This window comes from Neofelis nebulosa, chromosome 10 (genome assembly GCF_028018385.1).
Source record: "Neofelis nebulosa isolate mNeoNeb1 chromosome 10, mNeoNeb1.pri, whole genome shotgun sequence".
Lineage (NCBI taxonomy): Eukaryota > Metazoa > Chordata > Mammalia > Carnivora > Felidae > Neofelis > Neofelis nebulosa.
This window is the reverse complement of record NC_080791.1, coordinates 96409271-96428929: the sequence shown is the minus strand read 5'-3', so window position 1 is coordinate 96428929 and position 19659 is coordinate 96409271. Positions and strand designations below refer to the sequence as shown.

At 53.5% G+C, this 19659-nt stretch overlaps 2 protein-coding genes across 2 annotated transcripts in view; both read right to left on the bottom strand.

Annotated features, from left to right (window-relative positions):
* Positions 1-19659, bottom strand: part of ACCSL (1-aminocyclopropane-1-carboxylate synthase homolog (inactive) like) — a 157015-nt gene that overhangs the window by 115771 nt on the left and 21585 nt on the right. The window lies entirely within an intron of this gene.
* On the bottom strand, positions 903-2195 carry C10H11orf96 (chromosome 10 C11orf96 homolog). Its single transcript, XM_058688716.1, has one exon. The coding sequence runs from the start codon at positions 1859-1861 to the stop codon at positions 1490-1492; it is 372 nt and encodes a 123-aa protein (XP_058544699.1). The 5' UTR covers positions 1862-2195; the 3' UTR covers positions 903-1489.

The following is a 19659-nucleotide window of genomic DNA, read 5'->3' as shown; positions in this document are numbered from 1 at the left end:
TAGTGTTATATGCTGCTAACCCAGAGGGTTTAGGGTGTACACAGAAGCGCAGGGCAGCTGCTGGAGAGCACTGGAAAGGGACTCAGTGTGATAGAAAGAGCACCGGACGCGGAGTCCAGACAGAGGACTGCGACGCCACTACTTTCCATGTGACCTCTCCCTCTCCGCTAAGTTTGTTTTCTCATCTGTAGACAGAGGGGGTGCGGTGGTACCCAAGCGCCCTTCAGACTCGGACCAAAGCCATGCCCCACCCTCCTTGAGGAACGCTGAAGAGGGCATAGGAGGCTGGAGAAAGGGACCAAGGAACCGAAACGGCCTCGGTTGGCTGGGACAGTGCTGGGGTGCCCGGCACTGCGCTGAATCAGCGCGGGGGACGCGAGGCCTCCCCTGGGCGCTCTTGCCCAGCCCCAGCGTTACGCGCAGCACTCTGTCGGTCCCAGCACCCAAATATCCCAGCCTAGGTCTCCCACTGATGGCTCGGGCATGTCCCCACCCGTCGCCCGGAAGGGGAACCGAGTGAGTGGGGTCTCCTTCGGTGAATGCGGGCCGATGACCCTGCCCCCCGGCCTCGCTGAGTGGTCAACTGCACCAAGGAAGGTTCTCCCTGTCCTCACAGCGCTGACCTTCGCCGAGCCAGCGGCTACACTCCATCCCGGACGCCGGCGACCGAGAACAGACCAGGGAGGCAGCAGCGCTCTGGGCCAGGTGTGGATCGACTTGGGGAGGCGGCTAATGGCCCGAGGCACCGTGGGCGAGACCTCGTTCCGGCGACCGAAGCTTGTGGGGCTACCTCCACCGGGGATCCCTGCCCTCCCCTCCATTCCAGCCACATCCTTCTCCCACCTCCCCCAGACTTGGGAGCCTGGTCCCCGAAGGTTCAAGAAGTCAAGAGCCTGGAGAAATGCACTGTGCAAATATATTGACTTTATTTGTCTCCGTTCGGGAGCCTCACAGACATATCCAAGTAAAAAGATCGTTAAATAAACGTCGTCAGCCATCGCAATGCAAAAATAAATATCCATCCTCCGGCCGCAGCAGCAGCTGCGCTGCGCCCCAAGTCCCATCGGCCGCGCCTAACAATTATAAAAGTGTTCAGCGAGAGTGTGTTGGCGTGAGTGTGAACGGGTGTGCGCTGGGGGGCACGGTGGAGCGGCGTGCAAAATCGGAGTTGCAAACCATCGGACAAGGGCGTGGAGCGGCTCTCCGGGAAGCCCTGGCGACCCAGGGTCGACTCAGCGCGGGCGCGCCTCCCGCACACACTCACAGCAGAGTCCGTACTGGGAAGAGTTAAAAAATAAACATTTACAAGGGCGAAGAAAGCAGCCCCCCTCCCCGGCACCCCCGCGTGCTCGGGCCCCGGACGAGCGCAGCGCGGGGCGCACCGAGCAGTTCGCGGCCGCGCGAGAGGTCCCGGTCCTCGCGGGTCCCCGGAGTGCGGGGCGCCGGTCCTCTGGGGCTTCGTTCTCGGTCCCCGGGCGGGCGGCGCCCCTCACAGGGCCGAGTCGGAGTCGCTGGAGTCCAGGCTGTTCCTCAGTTTGCAGCTGCTGAGCTGCTCCCTCTGCAGCGACAGGCTCTGCGTGCTGCGGCGCAGGCACTCCAGGCTCTGCAGGAACGACTTCTTGGCCTTTTCCTCCTCCATGGGGGACACCCCTTCCTCCTCCACCTCCTGGATCTCGTCGAAGGTCACCGGCTGCGTCTTGAAGCGGGACTGGCGCGGCCGCCGCAGCCGGCCCTTGCCCTTGGACAGCTTGGCGGGCCGCACGGGCTGCGGGAACTCGTCCGCCAGGCACACGAAGTGCGGCATCACCGCCTGGTAGCTGGAGCAGATGCCCATCAGCTCGCCGGGCTTGGCGGCCGCCATGGCGCCGCCCGCGTCTCCGGGGCCGGCCGGCGGGGCGCCGGGGCTCTCGGGGGGCGGCCGCTGCGCCGGGGCCCCCCGGGAGGCAGCAGCCTGGGGCTCGCCGGGCGGGGGATCCAAATCTGCTGCGGGGTGGCGGCGGCCCTCGCGGGCCCGGGTCAGCGTTCCTCGGGAGGGCGGGCGGGCGGGCCCGTCGGGGGGCGCGGGGCTCGGCGCGCGCTGCTGGGCTGCGCTCCCGGGCGCTCGCCGCCGCGGCTGTCACCGTCTGCCCCGCGGCGGCCCGGCCCGCCGCTTATATAGCCCGCTCCTGCCCACACGGCCGCGAGCTCGGATGACAGCGAATGCCATTTAAAGCGTGCGCGCCCCGCGCCCTTCCGCCTGACGTCGCCCCGCCGCTCTGGGAAAGTAACGGCCCTTTCCCCGGCGCCGCCCGCCCCCAGCCAACCCGGCTCCGGAAGGCAGGCCCCGCCCGCGGGGTTCCGGGAGCATCCGAGGCCCCGGGAGCACGCGGCTGGGTGGGGTGGCCGGAGAGCAGGCAGGAGCCCTCGGATCGGCCCCGCTGGGCTGCCACTGGCCGTCCCGGGATCCCCAAGTTCGTGCCGACAGTGGTGGCCGCGGCGGCGCAGGTGCCCATCCCCCTCTGTGATCCCAAATGCACACACTCAGAGACGCTAATGATTCCGCCGCGGGTTCTGTGTTGGGCGCATGGTGGAGGCAGTTCCCAGCCCTCCTCGCAGCTGGGAGAGAGCCGGGCGCGGGGAGCGCCCGGGCGCCTGGTTCCCCAGAACTGAGTTCGGAGAACGGGTTGGGTTTCTTCTCTGGATCCTTGCCCCCCCCCCCTCCCCAGACGGACACAAATGCATCCACACACAAACACGCAGGGAGGCATTCACGTAGAAAAGTACACCCTGATGATCCCATTCCAGTTCTTCCCTCCCCTAGCTGTCTTCTGTCTCCTCACAACCCCACCCCCAAGTCCCTCGGGCACCAGCCCCCTATTCATGCTCAGAAGAATGACACTTGCATAGGCACTAATAACAGCGATAATAACTACAATCTGGAGAGCTTCACTCCAAGCCAGCCAGTGAGCTTCGTTTTACATAGATTATCCTATTTAATCTTCATAATAGCCCTGTGCGGTAATTGGTATTCTCCCAACTTTACATATGAGATAGTGGAGGCACAGAGAGGGTAAGTAACTGGTCCTCTAGTAACTGATGGAACCAGGCAGCACGGACTGCACAGTCCATACTAATATAGACCCTTGCTAAAGGAGAGTACTCACCTGTGCCCCCTAGGGCTTCTGAGAGCAAGTCCCCTAGTTTTCCTGACTCCCGAGAAGAAACTGAGCACTGCCCCAGACTACATGGGCCTCAAGTATGGCAGGCACAGAGCAGAGCTCCCCATCACCATCTTCCCCACAGGCGCCCAGCAAGGCTCACAGGGTCGCTGGGAAAGGAGGGAATCCATGGCTTTGGTCTCCGTTCCTTCTACAGCCATTCCACAAAGATTCGCTAAGGACCTCCTGTGTACCAGCTCAGGATAGTCCGTGTCCTCACGAAAGTTACATTCCAGTGGGAGGGACAGACAATAAACACCTCAACCAGAACATGGACCTGGGTGGTGTGATAGGGACGCAGATGGAGAAATGTGCAGAAGGGGTGGCCAGGAAAGGCTTCTCAGAGTGGGTGATATTTAAGGTGACCCTAAGGGACAATAATAACACTGCTAATATGCTTAATATGTGCCGTGCTCTGAGTACTTTTTACGCATTAACACATTTAATGTGTTTAAGTATTGTATTTAATCCTCTCAACGACCTTGGATAACAAGCACTTTTCTTATTGCCATTTACAGATAGAAAAACTTACCCAAGGTCACGCAGCTAGTAAGCAGCAGATTTGAGATTCAAACTCAGGTGACTTAGCTCCTAAGCCCTCACTCCTATCTTACACGGAAGCCCTTTGCCCTGTGGCATACGAAGAAGGAACCAGAGTGTGACCAAGTGAGAGGAGAGCGCTTCAGGCAAAGGGAACCCTAGTGCAAAGGCATTAACTAGGGCAGGAAAGAGCTTGGCTTATTCAGGGAACAGTGAGAAAGCCCCGTGTGGCTAAAGCAGAGTGGGTGAGGGCAATGAGAAGAAGGGATGGTCACAGAAGGCCTGGACAGCCATGTTAAGGTTAAGGAGACAACATTTTATTCTTTTTTTTTTTTTTTAAACAGCATTTTATTCTTTTTTTTTTCTTTTTTTAAACGTTTATTTATTTTTGAGACAGAGAGAGACAGAGCATGAATGGGGGAGGGTCAGAGAGAGAGGGAGACACAGAATCCGAAACAGGCTCCAGGCTCTGAGCTGTCAGCACAGAGCCCGACACGGGGCTCGAACTCACGGACCATGAGATCATGACCTGAGCTGAAGTCGGACGCTTAACCGACTGAGCCACCCAGGCGCCCCAACAGCATTTTATTCTAAGGGTAATGGTAAGGCACTGAAGAGTTTGGGGCAGGCAAGCTACATACTCCATGTTTTTTTTTAATTTCATGTTTATTTGTTTTTAAGGGAGAGAGAGACAGAGTGTGAGTGGCAGAAGGACAGAGAGACAGGGAGACACAGAATCCCAAGCAGGCTCCAGTGTCTGAGCTGCCAGCACAGCGCCCGACACGGGGCTCGAACCCACAAACCGCAAGATCATGACCTGAGCCAAAGTCGGACGCTCAACCGACTGAGCCACCCAGGCGCCCCTCCAATTCATGTTATTAAAAGCTCATTCTGGCTGCCATGTAAAGTGTGGACTGGAGAGGGGTGGGGAAGAAGTAGGGAGCCCACTTGCAAGATTGTTACATCACCCCCAGATACAGACACCGAAGACACGGATTGGGTGAAGACAGTGGACATGTAGGGAACCGGTCAGATTGGGGATTTGTCTCAGGAGAGGATGAGAGTACTTGCTGATGGATTAGATGGGACAGTGGGAGGGATCAAGGTTGACTTTAATGGATTTGGCCTGAGCAATGCTCATATCAGAACTGTATTATGTGAGAGAAAAGTCAATTTATGTAATCTTAAGGCCACTATATCTGGGATTTGCTTTTAACAGCAACTTAGCAGTATACTCTAATACAGAAACTAGTAACAGGAATGCAAAGCTGCCGTGTGTAAAAACCCTAAAATATGTGGCACTGGCTCAGCCAACAGGTGGTAAGCAATACAGAAACAATTAGTGAGGATGGAACGTTGGTGACCCTTTTTACACTATGACAAAACATTTATTGAAAACATTACCTGTGCTAATTTGGAAGACGGACCACATGCCTGCTGAGCCTGTATTTCTAGAAAAATAGTTGGAAAGAGCTAAAAACATTTGCACGTGTCGGCTGCCCAGTGATGCTTTGAGCAAGATGCTACAGGAAAGAGATGGGCTCATTTGCGAGAAGAGATGAACAGAGGAGGAAATAATACAGAAAACTGCTGTTGTCGAGGTTGGAAAAACCAGCTGTTGTTGTCCAAGGAGCAGGAGATCAGACTGTTGTGGCTTGCAGCCTCTCTTAAAGCCTGTCTGTTAGGCCGAACGCTAGGCCCGGCAAAGGGATCAGCCCTGTAGCCAAGTATTACGTTAGCACTGTTGCCTTGTCATTCAATTCTATTACTTCAGATGCCCTTAGGATAACTTTCATTTAAAACGAGAAAGAGATGAGTTGGGCAAGGCAGACAGACTTAATAACTCTGACAAGAAAGGAGCTCTAAGGTGTGGTTGCTGGCCCATGGAACTGACTAGAAGCAGACAGACGTCCTAAGTTTTTGAAGGAATTATTATTACCAACAAAGTTGCAAGGCTGGACTTCAAAAGCCCTTGATTGTTACAGCCCAGATATATGTGCTCAAAGAAAACAGACTTTCAATATGCTGTCGGGTGGTAGTGAAGAGTAATAAACAAGAAGGAACTTGCTAGGGGCAAAGCCAAGGATCAGGGAGACACCAGACATGGGTATTGCCCCAGAGAACCTCCTCCACCACCAACACAGGGAAGTGCTCACAGTTCTAGAAGGGACTGTGGCAGAGACTGCTAGCTGTCCACCCGGCTGGGTCACATTTCCCAGCTTCCCTTCCAGCTGAGGCGGGGCCAAGTGTCTAAACTCTCAAGTGTGGAATGTGAGCAGAAGTCAACTTCTGCCCCAATTTGCGTAAGAGGAGAATCCTGCCCTGGGCTTCCATGTTTTTCCTCACACAGACTGGAAGACTAATCACCAGACAGACCCTGGATGCTTCGTGTTAGTCTAGATCCCTAATGACCCTGTCAGGCACAGCTATCTACCAACCTGAAACACTTCCCTTGGAGCTATTATATGAGAAAGCAGTCAACTGAATATTTTTAAACTTCTCTAATTTCAGGTCTCTATTATATCGACTCAGCATTGTCCTAACCAAGACAGCCATTAGACATCCAAGTGGAGAGGTCAAGCAGGACACTGGGAGACCTCAGGGGAGAGGTGAGGGATGGAGGGGACAGTTTGGGAGTCTTCAGGGGACAGATGGGAAAGTGTGGGAAAGCCCACTTGCCAGAGAAAGAAGGGTTGGGACCAGTCAAGGGCTTGGAGAAGCAATGTCCAGCAGTGTAAAAGGGAAACCAGGAGAACATGTCAAAATGCAAGAGAAGGATGTTTCTAGAAGGAGGGAGAAGATTACAATGAGAGTCCAGAGACAGGTCCTAGCCTGGCTCTCCCTGAACTTCCTGTGTGGCCTTGGGCAAGCCACTGTGTGCTCTGCACAGCAGAGGCCTCAGCTCAAAGCTGCCTCGTCAGAGCAGCCTTCCCTGGCCACCCTATTTAAGGTTGTCCCTCAGTCACTCTACACCACTAACTAAAAGGCCTTCTCACTTGTTTGTCCCCCTCATCAGTGTGGTCTGCCTTCCCCGCTGGACTAGACTGCCAGTCTCTGTCTTTCCCCAGCAGCCAGGCCAGTGCTCCAGGTTCCTCCTGAGTGGACCACCACCCTGTTCCTCTTCTCCTCATGACCTCTGCTCCCACGGCTCCTGGCAATCAGCAAGGGGGCAACGTCATCTCCACCAGGGTTTCTTCCCAACACACACACAGCTCCTCCAGACCCCAAATTCCCATGCCAGGGACTGGGGTACCCTAGGTCACTCCTCTCAGCTTCCCTGGATAGAAGACTCCCCTAGCCCCAGCCCCAGGGAGGTTAAAGTAGGAAAGGAGGCCTGTGCTTCACAGCAATGGTCCCAGGTTAACAACGGCATCAGCCCTCTTTGCTTCCACTCTGTCTGGAAGTCTGGCTTTGGGCCCTGCTCACAGGGGGCTTCCAGGAAGAGAAAGGAGGGTGGAGAGATGGTCCTCCCCCCAAGGATGGAATCTGGGCTCCCACATGACCTAGATTCCTCTGTTCTACCACTGAACCCCTGCCTCCCCCATCCACCACTCTCTACCTCTCAGGATGTCTTGAGGACCAACCCCAGGCCTCGGTGGCCTTTTCAGATGTTCTGTGTCCTTCTAGATCCATAGGAGTCAGCCAAGGCTGACCACTGTCAGGTCAGGGGAACACAAAACTAGATACTAACCCCACTCCGCCCTGAGCTCATTCTGTGACCTTGAGCAGGTCACACTCTCTGAGACGCCTTTATTTGCACCTTGACGCATAAGCAACGCTACTGGGAGTCCACAATTAGTGTATGGAAAGCACCTAGCACAGTGCCCACCCATCCTGTCTTAAGCATGAAATACAAGTTGCTTTTGTTTTCATTATCTCATACTCAAACCTCCCCAGCCCCCAACATGATTGAGAAGAGGAGGGAAAGGCACCAAGGAGCTCCTGCTCCAGAGGGCATGTGAGGGTTTGAGTGACTTATGCTCTCTGCCTGACTCACAATGTCAAGGGGAAAGCCAGACAGAGCAATGGCAAGCTCTACGTAACTACGCAATGTCTCCACTGTCAGGTGTTACTGCCAGTGCCCAAAGGTGGCCCTAGGGTGTTATCTGGGGATATCGGCCTCTTTCAACAGAACCTCCACCCCCTATCTACCTTCCTCCAATGGTGCATGGGGTGCACAAGGTGAGAGAACCAGTGAGAACTGCATGTGTGAAGGAGGGGTGTGCAGATCTGGGGGTCATGGAGGCCTTCCCAGGAATCAGGGCCTGGGGTCTGTTGCCCTCTGGGCCTTGCTGAGTTTGCTGGGTCAGTGTTGGCTTTCCAGGACAAACTAAATTGCCTCCCCCTGGCTCAGTAGGGCAGAGGGTAGTCATTAAAGGGGATGAAGGATGGTTCCTTTTCTTGGTAGGCCTGTAGACCTGGGATTACAGAGGGACACAGAAATGTCACCTGTTGAACATTTACAGATGTGTAATTTACAGAACGTGTCTGGCATTCTGCCAATGGTGCTTTGCAAGAGCCTTACCTAAATCATGCCCATGGCGTCCTTTAAGGGGGAGCCTAGTTATCATCCCCATTTTACAGATGAGGACTCAGGGTGCTTTGTAGCTTGCCAGGGTCCCGCTCAGTGCTAAGTCGGGTCGACTCAAAGTCGGGTCTGCCTGACCTAGAAATCAGTGCTCATCATTTGGACCACCGCATCTCACTGTCCCCCTGATGTGATGTGAGCAGCACTGGACCAGTCAGACGCGTGGGATGTGGTATCAGCTCCATCACCCATGTACTGTGGCCTTGAACCAGTTGCTTCCCACCTCCCACCTTAATTTCCCTACCTGTGAAGTGAGGAAGCAGACTCACTGACTGGGGGCCCCTCCAGTTCTGACATTTTAGAATCCTCCAGGGGATCAGGGATGAGGTGACCCATTCAGAAGAAGGAGATGCTTCCTCTTGAGCCAGAGAGTGGCAAACGGCCCAGGCTAAGGCTGCGGGGGAAGGCTCTCTTCCATGGTGGGGGTTGCTGGGGGAGCAGATGGGGCAGGAAAATGGTAGCAGACGGGGGAGGGGCTTCTGCCACCACCTCCTCCACCATCCCCGCCCACACTTTGGCTTTTGGGCAGAGCCTGGGTTTAAAAAAAGCAACCACCAGTTCTTCAGCTATTAACAGGGCTTTGTTTCCAAGGGAGCCTGCAGTACCCCAGCCCGGGTCAGATGGGAGCAGGGATGCCAAGTCTGGCTGGGGATGCAGAGAGGCAGAGCAAAGCAGAAAGAACCAGCTTGGGGCAGTTCTGTTCACAGATGCTCCTCTGCTTCCTGGCGTTCAGGGGACAAGAGGGTCAGGCCCCTTCCTGTGACTGGTTTGCCACCCTGGCACAGATCGATTGCCAGCTAGAAGCCTCAGTCAGGTGGCTCTCCCCCTACACTCACACAGAAGTCTGCCCAGAGTTAATCTCAGTCCTCCAAGGGCCAAATGAGGTGGTATTATTCCAGATGTTGCTGTTTGGGTCAATCTGCACTATGGGTGTATTCGGCCCAGCCGCTCTGTGTGTGTGTGTGTGTGTGTGTGTGTGTGTGTGTGTGTGTGTACAAACGTGTGTGCGTGCATCCAGGTGTGTGTAGGTGGGGGAAGGGTCAACAAAAACACAACCTCTGTGGCAGGGCCTTTCTTGCCTCCTGACCCCACCCCTCACCTCTAGCTAGTGCCCATTCTGCCCCCCAGCAAGCCTTCCATACAAAGCCTGTGACTTCAGCATCCTACCAACTGCTTCTGCCTCACTCAGAATTAGCACTTCGTCTGGTACGAGTGTGAGCATAAAAGTGTTTTGATAATTTTGCTGGAGGGTTGCCATGACAATCCCCAGCGAGCTCCAAGAGGGGGTGTCAGTGTGCACGGGAGGGAGGGAGAGAGAGAGGGAGAGAAAGAGAGCCCAAGAGACAAAGAGAGGGAGAGACAGAGAGAGCAGGGAGAGGATCCAGGGAGACCCCCCAGTGAGATCCCCAAGTCAGACCTTCAGCCTTCAGCACCCACACCCCAGTGGCCCCATTCATGCCACAATGAGCTCACGATCTAAATCTGGGCCTCACTGTAGACAGTGCAATGGGATACCAGCTGCCGGCAGGCAGGCTGCCAGAGCTGGCATGGCAGGGCTGGTCCCACTGGTCCCACCGTGGGAGGCACCCCGGCACCCTCCACTCCCAGGATGAGCCCCCGGGAATAGCAGGCCAGAGTGGAGGCAGGGAGACACTGCCTCAGGGACTCAGAGCCCAGGGAAGTCTCCCAAGAATCATGGCCAGCCTGTGGGCCTGGCTCTGCTGATATGGGTAATGGGAGCACACTTCCCTGCTAGGGCCTGCTTCCTGGCACAGCTTAGACGGTCCAGAGTCTGTGGCTTTTTCTCGTGTGCTTTCTTGAAGGCCTGAGTGTCCCTCTCCAAGGACCACTGGTCTGAGAACCACTACATGGGTAAGGATGAAATCCCACAAAATCTGTGGCCCTTTAGCTTTGCAGAGCAGTTTTTCCCTCCCTGTGGCTAAGGCAGGGATATTTCTGCTATCTCTTGAGATGAGGTCATAGAGACCCAGAAAGGGGCGGGAACTCGACCAAGTGCACACAGCAAGTAGCAACGTGGAAGCAAAGTCAGGATGGAACCCGGTCCTGGACTTTACCTAGCCTCACTGTCCTCAGGGAAGACAGGTTTTCTGGAATGGGTCTCTTTGGCATTATCCCTTCACATATGGACTAGGAAACTGAGGCCCAGAGACATCCCCAGCTAGTAAGCATAAAGCCAGAGCTTGCAGCCTCAGATCCTAGGAAGTTTCACTGCCTCTAGTGAACCACGAGCCAGCCCCATGCACTGTCTAAAATAAGCCTCAGGGACTCATTTATGTTTCAAGGTTAAAGTGCCAGCCTCTGCCTTGGAAGGAGAGTCTTCTGGTTATTGCCAAAACAGAGCAGAGGGCAGCGGGAGCTGGCCAGGAACACAGAGGCAAGGAGGTCAGAGGTTCTCCCAGGCACCATCAAGTCCCAGCCGCATAAGGAATTCTTGCGAAGGGCCTCCCATCCTCTGCTATTGGAGCCGTGCAGCCTTGGGCAAGTCAGTTTGGCTGTCGGAGCCCCAGTTTCTGTAGCTATCGAGAGCCAAGGTGCACAGGAGCCCTCAAAGGAACTGCTTTCCAAGCTCTGGGAACTGCAGTCTCAGATGACAGAGGTATCCTGATGCCTGTCTCCAGCCTGGCTTAAAGCTACTTTTCAATTATTTACCAGCATGGAGGGAGGGGGTGGGCACCAAGAAGAAAGTGCTGTGGGCTCTGAAGACACCCTGCAAAGATGACTTTCCTGCAAGCTTGGTAATAGGCAACAGCATGCAAATAAGCCAACAGCTTCTCAAGACTTCTCAAAACTACCCTCGTTCTGGTATTTGCTAGCAAGTTCTTCTCACTACTCTGTGACAGTGGAAGCCTCGTGCCTGCCCCATCCTTCTCCCTGACCAAACTAGATGATTTATTAAAACATACTGAGGTTAAACTAGCCCTGTAGGAGGGTGAATTTTTAAACAGATTCCAAGAAATCAGTGTTGAAAAGATGCCCTTCCGTGTAATGTGTTTTGAGCCTGGCCTTGAGACAGGGCACACCACCAGCCTTGTAAACAGCTGCTGACCCATTCTGGGGGCCCAGAGAGTCTGTTGTCCTCAAGCCCTGCCTATCTTCTTCTTCAGACACTGCCTCAGGCTTCCCAGTGGACACGAGATGCCTGCGGGGCACCAGTCTCTTTGCATACTTTGGGCATGTCACAAACACAAAGCACATTGAACCTATCACTGCAGCCTCATGCTTATCCTCCGAGATAGGTGTTATCATCTCCAAGCTTCAGTTGAGGCAACGGGCTCAGAGATGTTCAGGAACTTTCCCAAGGCCACACAGCCAGGTAGAGATAGCGCTGGGATTTGCTCCCAGGTCTATCAGTTGCTAAAGCTCTTCTCATCTATCAGTCATTCCCATGACAGTGGCTCCTGAACGTGACCAGGGAGGGGCTCAGTGGGAGGAGGGCCAGGGTGAAGAGGGTTGGGCCCAAAGAAGAGCCTGGTACTCTAACTGGGACAGGCTCAACTCCCCAACATTTGGTGTCCTGTGGGCCAAGCAGTAGAGCTGGGTGGGGGAAGGAGGGGAGGGTGGGTGACATCCAAACCCACTCCTTTGGAGATGCAGAAGGCCTGGGAGCCCCTCCCCACTCACGATGCCCCAGCATGTGAGACAGAGCGACGGTGCACAGGCAGACAGCGGATGAGCCAGGACCTCACGTGGTGAACTCAGGTGGGAGGCTGCCCAGAGCAGCACACTCCAGCACCACAGCCTCACGACGACGCCTGCAAAGATGACTTTCCTGCATCTCTTGATGACGCCAGTCAAGAGTCTCTGGCACCCGAGACTTGAAACCACTGTTCGCAGATACAGAGAAGAAAACCACAAAGGCTCGGCTGATGAGGGTCGTGAGGCCAGAGGAAATGGAACAGAACTGCAGGCTGCCAGAGGAGAAAGGAATCTTCCAGATGAACTGGGGCAGTGTTTTGAGACCAAGAGGCATGACTCATTGGTGGGCCATGCCAACAGCTAGAGGGCCATGACCAGTATTTAAAAAAAAATTTTTTTTTAATGTTTTTACTTATTTACTTACTTATTTATTTATTTATTTATTTATTTATTTATTTATTTATATTTTTAAAGTTTATTTATTTTTGACACAGAGAGTGAGCGAGTGTGAGCTTGGGAGGGGCTGAGAGAGAGGGAGACACAGAATCTGAAGCAGGCTCCAAACTCCGAGCTGTCAGCACACAGCCTGATGCAGGGCTTGCACTCACGAGACGTGAGATCATGACCTGGGCCGAAGTTGGACGCTTAACCAACCAACTGAGCCACACAGGCACCCCTGTTTTTATTTATTTTTGAGAGACAGAGAGAGAAAGAGGCAGACATAGAATCCAAAGCAGGCTCCCAGGCTCCAAGCTGTCAGCACAGAGCCCAATGCGGGGCTCAAACCCATAAACCATAAGATCATGACCTGAGCCAAAGTTGGACGCTTACCCGACTGAGCCACCAAGGTGCCCCAAGACCAGCATTTTTTAATGATATACAACAGAACAAAAAACATCAGAGTAAACACATGTAATAAAGTACTGTTTCATGAAGCTTTAGTTTTTAAACAGGGAGTGTGTGTGTGTGTGTGTGTGTGTGTGTGCACGCGTGCATGTGCACTTTTTTTTTTTTTTACCATGGGCTTTGGTCAAAAAGCCATAAAAAACATTGTTGGTTCGATCCCTGTATTCTGCAGATGGGAAAGTGGGGCCAAGGGTAGGAAAAGGCTTGGCCCAGGGGCCAGAGACAGGACGGGAACCCAGTCTCCTGACGGTTGGACACTACTTGCCCAGTACCCACAGGCTGTCTGTCCAAGGCCTGATTCCTTGCTCGTCTTTCAACCTTAGACACCCTCTGCCTTGGCCACTCTTATCCTATGTTGTTCCCAGGCTAGAGTAGGAAGAATCCGTGGCTTCGTGTGGGAGTGCTGTGACAGGACATCCTCAGGCTCTCCTTCCTCTAGGCTGGTCCTACTCTGGCTCTTTCCCTGCCTCCTTTCATCCCCCGACTATCCCTCTGTGGGAACACTCCAGAACCAGGGCCCTTTCCACACTCTCTCTCACCTGCCTCCACAGAGACCCCTAAGCAGCCATCACCCCAGTCTCTCTTGGCCATGCTGGGCCCTTCGCCCCCGAGGCCTTGCCCTAGACCCGTCTACACGTAAGTCATTCTACCTCCACCGGCAGTGAGATCTGCCCCAGGCCCACTGCGAGCCCCTGCCCACCCCGCCCCCGGGGTGAAGGACTTTCCTTCACATCTATACACTATTTGGTAATAGTTGCCCTAGAGACACACATCACACTCAGTTCTTACAACAATCCTGTTTTGTAGGTGGAAAAACTCAGGCCAAGAGACTTGCCGAAGATCACACAGCTGTCTGTGGAGGAGCCTGCTCTAGAAGCAGGTCTGTATGACACCAAAATGTACACCTTTGGCACTACCCTGCCTGGCTGACTCCTGGCGGACTGTCCCTCAGAGCATCCCGGGTTGAGGGGAAGACGGCAGCAAGGGGATAGGGGAAGTATCTCTCACCTCACACTGCAATGAGGAAAGGCAGCATCCACGCTTTTCCTGACCCCCTTCCTTTCCCCAGGAGGGTGGCAGGGACTTCTCTGATAGGGAAGCTTAGAGGAAGGAAATGGGGAATCTCCTTCCTTGCAGGCTTGGGGAGGGTGGGGGGAGGTGGCAGCTGGCAGGGACAGCCTGCTGTACTGTTTCCCGAACAGGGTGCCCCAAGTGCCCAGGGTGCCCCTAGACTTGGTGAAGGAGTAGCAAGAAGTCTGCCCATCAAGGTCTCCCATCTAGCTTTCTCAGTTAAGAACGCTGCTATTTTGACCTCAGCTGAGTCCTCTACTTCTCTTTTGCTTCAGCACTCATGGCGAGAAAGGGTGTTATCAGCACCAGAAAACCCAACGTCTTTTCTCCTCACCACTCCCAGGGGTACCCACCAGGCCACACACATCAATCTCTCTGCTTGGGCTCCTGCCACACAGGTCTTCCCACCTCCGGCCCCATGCTCTCACTCCCTCCTGGTAAATGCAATTTTTCTCAGCCCTCCATGGCTCCCAGGCCTCTCTCACTGTCTCTCCTCCAGCTCACACTCCAGCTAGACAAGCCCTGGACACAAGCTACCTAGGAACCCTAGGATGCCCCCACCCCTGCTCGAGCCTTCAGGCTGTCATTTCACAGTCCTTCCCATCCTGCAAATGCTTCCTCCACTGGGCAGCCCTTCCTGACCACCACCCCAAATTACATCTCGTGCTCCTCCAAGCCCTGCAGTACTCATTGTCAGGGCCCCTTGTTTTGCACTGTCACTGAGGTTTTCCAGGTGTCTTGTTTTCTCAACAAAGGACACAAAATATAACCTTGATGCTAATGCTGGCTACGATGTACTGAGTGCTCGCTTGCTCTGTGCAGGGCACAGACGGCTTCTCCTTCGGGGAGAGAAACTCTATAGGATACTGAGTGCAGGGCCTGGCACATTACTGGTGCTCAAAGCACAGCATGAGCTCAGATATGCTCCAACACCAATGGTAGGAGGAGAAGTTGGTGTAACCTTTGTGGAAAGCCATTTACATTATAGATTCAAGGCCTTAAAAATATGCACAGCCTTCCAAATCCCAGCCAGGACGCCACTTTTAGGAATGTATTCTAAGAAACAATAATAGATGTGCACAAAGGTTTAGCCACAGGACAGAAGCATAAGTGGAGGGGTGGTGCTTCTGTTTCCTGAATTGTTAAATGGGGATAAAAATAGTTCCTAGTCCATGGGCTGCTGTGAGGGTTAATAAATCATGAGTTAATATATATAAAGCATTTAATACAGTGCCTGGCACCATACTTAGGCTCTATAAAAATGTTACCTGTTCTTTTTATTTGAATTGAGGTCTGAATGAAGCCAAATCCTGGGCTCTTAGCTACACCACCACCCTGCCTCCCACCATCCACTCTCCTGATTTCCAAAACCAACACAACAGTTACTAATACTAGCAAAAACCACCCCAACACCAACAACAATCTAAATATCCAACATAGTGGGTCTGGTTACATAATACCACAAGCACATACAATACTATGCAGCCATTCAAAACCATGTTATGGAACAGTAATTAATGTCATGCACTAATGTTCACCTTAGATAGGGGAAGGCTAATGATGAGTTCGGTATGAAGCTTTTTTTCTTAAAGTATACAAATATGTGGAAAAAATACACTGCAAAACGTGAAGAGCTGTTCTCTCTGGTCGTAAAGTTAATAATGATTTTCCTTTTTCTTTTTATCTTTTCTTTTCAATTTCTTGCAAACAACACATATTCCTTCAGGAATAAAAACTAATTCTGAGGAAGAAATTCAAAGCCCTGCCGGCTTACTTCTATCTGTAATGGAAGGGATTGTGTCCTCCTTTTATATACTCCCCACTGCATCTAATACACAATCTGTGGACATAAAAGCCCTAGTCTTGAACAGAATTCCAAACTGGCAATCTTGTTTAATCTTCCAGGCCGAGGCGTTCTGTATGGAATTTAGAAACTGCCAGCGAGGACAAGATAACAATGTGACCGGCGGGGTGCGTCTGGGCCTAGTTGGTGACCCACTCGCTGGGCTGGGAAAGCTCAAACGCTGCCCCAGGGGGAAGAGGTGGTGGAATCGGGCTGGGGGCCAGGGATGGTGCATTAGGAGACCAGTCACCCGGGGAGCATGTGGTGGGGCTGCAGAGAGTGAGCGGAGCCTTGATGGGAGGCCACTTTGGCATCTGGGAGCTCTCGTCAGCTTGGTCTAAAGAACTTCCCAGGAGACACTTAAGTGCAGCTGGATCTTAATATGCTTAGCCTCGCTCACAGACCATTTCATTTTGCCACTCCTCCCAAGCAGGGCCTCTGGGCCTCCCCTCGCTGACTGCGACAGAGGTGTGGGCACCCAGGGAGCCTGCTGAGAGGAAGGGAGGGACCACAGGGCCGCTGGGCAGCCACCCCACGCCAGGGTCAGGGCTGGGCTGAACGTTCTACTTAAGACAATTACATTACTGAGCACATTACTGTCAGGAGTGTTGCATTCATGATCTCGGCCCTCACGAGACCTGGCAGAGGTGGTCTTCTGTGTCTGCTGTGCCACTGAGGGAACTGAGGCTTGGGGGCTCACTGACTGGTCCAAGGCGTCTCAGCTATAAAGGGGAGAGTGACACTCAAGCGGAGGCTCTCTGGCGGCAATTCCGACAGATGTGGAGGCTGCGGCAGGAGTGGGGGTGTCGCGGCTGCTCTCTAATTCCCCCCACCCCTGCAGGCAGCGCAGTAAGTGGAGGCACACCCCTTTGCAAGGCCAGATCCAGGCCGGTCTCACTGGAAGTTGCCCTCAGCACTTGGTGCAGAGCTCGGGTCACGGTATTTCCGGCAGGAGGAGGCTCCCTGAAGCTGCAGCAGGGATCCTTGCCACGAATCGAGCCACCTGGCTGGTGCGGCACCGACACCGCCAGGACCACTCCTCAGAGGGCTGAGCCCAACGGGCACTGTGACTTTCTGGGCTGTCTGTGCCCATGTTCCCTCTTGTCACCAGGTGCTGCTTTTAGCTAGAAATCTCAGAGGAGGCCACAGAACCTCTGAGTGGTAGAAAGAACAACAGGCTAGGCACTTGATACGTCTTCATGCCTGTTCTGCCTCACTCCCTGGGTGCCTCTGGGATGAGCACCTCTGCAACTTAGTTTCCTCATCTGTCCAATGGGGAGAGCAGCTCCTAACTTACAGCCTCGGAGTACTCTGGGAGACCGAGGGCAAGGCGTGCATGTGAGCTCACTTGCTCTCCTCTCTGGCCACCTGCACCCAGCACAGGGCAGGAGGCTGCAGGCAGAGGCAGACTGGGGGAGAGGGAAGCCACACACCCACACTCCCCCGTGATTTCTACCTCTAGGCTAGCTGTCTTCCTTTCCCCTTCACTGCAGGTGAATGGAGACTAAAAGCTACTATCAGAGAGAGGGTGCAGGGAAGAAACATAGGGGTTAATCCCTTAGACAAGTTCAGAGGAAACATTCCAGGAGAGTTTTCTCTAACCAACAAGGGTGCAGGAAGACACTTCTCCTGAGTCCTGCCTGGGTGGTCTGCAGCCTGAATACCCCTGGGCCAGAATTTGCAAAGCACCCCCCATCCCCATGGCATCCTTCATCCACCCATACCAGAAACATTCTTTAGGCAGGGAGGATACAGCCCTCAAACCACAATTGTTTTTGGAGGGTGTGGATTCCCATCCTAGGGCCCCACCCATGCCCATTCTCAAGTACAGACAAGAAAGGCAGGACAAGAGCCACTGTTAGAGGGACAGACTTGGTCATTACAGCACCTGCAGAAGGGCCTGGGGCATGCCTTCTCAGACAGGGCGGGGCAGCCCTACAGTCTCTGCCACTTGCTGCAGCAGGAAGCCTTTGGGCCACATCTAGCAGGAGGACGCATCCTGATGGCCTTTCCCGGGGCATCTGGATCATCACAGGCGCTGTGTGGCAGGTGCTTGTCACAGTGCGTTTGCCCACGCCTTTCCTGCGTAGGCGGCTAACTGCAACCTGATCACCCAGCCCCTCTTGAGAGCCCCATGCTGGCCCACACTTCCTCCTGGCATCTCTACAGTGTTTCCAGGTGAAGGCACCAAGAAAGCCCCAGCCCCAGGAGACACTGGCTGCGGCTCTTCCCCCCATGCCTGGAGCCAGGGTCGAGGTGGGGGAAGCCCAAAGACAACACAGAAGGCTAGCTGACAAATAGCCCTGCAGGCGTTTTCCAGCCCACCCTGGGACACCAGGTATCAGGATCTGACCAATCTTCTAGGTACACTTTTCCCTATCTGGTTAAAAAACAAAACCACCACCTCCTTAGGATTGCATTTAGGAAGAAATCAGAATTAGGGACGTAGTAGGCCCAACACAGTATATACACATACACGCACACATACACATACATACAGTCTGCACACTCCCTTCTGGGTTTCACCTTTCAACTTTCCTTCCCATTCAGAAACTTATAATTTGTGTCCAGAGTTAAAAGCTAGTGGGGTCAGGGGCCAGGGTCCTGCCTGAACATGCCCACAAATTCTGGAGGCCCACGAGAAGAGGGACCGTCCCTGGTGTTCAGGGGGTGTGACCTCACCCGTACGATGAGGGGGAGTGACAGCACAGACATAACTGTAATGACAACGCTGTCACACATACGTTGGTCGGCTCTGAGTCGGCTTATCTAAGAAAGCAATCTTTCTGGTGATGCAGGCTACGAATGTCCTGCCTAACTTGTCCTGTTTTCCTACACAGCTCTCTGACACTGGGCTCCTCGCCCAGCTCTAACACTAAAAAAATAGCCCAACATGGGCTCTGTTCACAGGCTGGAAAGGCACTTCTAAATGGGCGTAGCAACTAAGCCAGCTGGAAAAGGCACCCTCAGTCTGTGTTCTGCTCTAATAAACAAACATCGATGCCATTTCCCCAATGACCCTCAGACACGGGAATCACCATATTTAAGAATGGATTCCAGGAGCACAAAACTGACAGGGATCTCCTATGAGAGTTCTTTCCAAAGAGAAAACGGGGAGGAGCGATGGGGACAGCTGCAGACTAAGTCCTCCTGAGGAGAGCATGTGGGTGGAACCAGGTAGAGGTTAAGATTTAAACAAACAGAATGCATCACTATTGAAACATCTGGCTTTTTCGAAGGCATTGTTAAGAAAAATAAAGCCATCGAGACTTTAGATTCAACACTTTGCAAGTACTATGACCAGAAAAGGCAAAGCGGGTCTTAGATAATCTGCAGCCAAGTAAAAGCTGCCAGAATTCAAGAAAGAAATATTCCCAGCAGGGCAGGCACCCATCATGTGTCAGGGACTTCTCTCAAGTCCCCCAACCGGGGCATTCTGCTCAGTGCAGAACCCACTCAGCTCTTGAGTGGTTGCCATGACAAGTTCAGGAGACGGTGCCACACACTGACCAGGCCCAGAGAGACCTGCCACGCACGAGGACGAGGTCATATCAGCCATGGAGGCCGCAGAACGCGAGCACCACCAGGAAATGTCAGGTTTGTGAGCCGTGATCCGAACTTATGAGCAACGGTCAATGCCGTTTGAGTTAGTGGCTTAGTCAACAATGTGGATCACAATTTCAGTACTGAGGATACCATCTGAGGCTGGGGGTACAGTGTTCTGAGGCAAGTTCTATGCTTTGAGGCAAGCTGCCTGTTGTGAAGACATCTTTATATTTTATTTTTATTTTTTGAAGTTTATTTATTTTGAGAGAGAGAGAGAGAGCATGAGCAGGGGAGGGGCAGAGAGAGAGAGA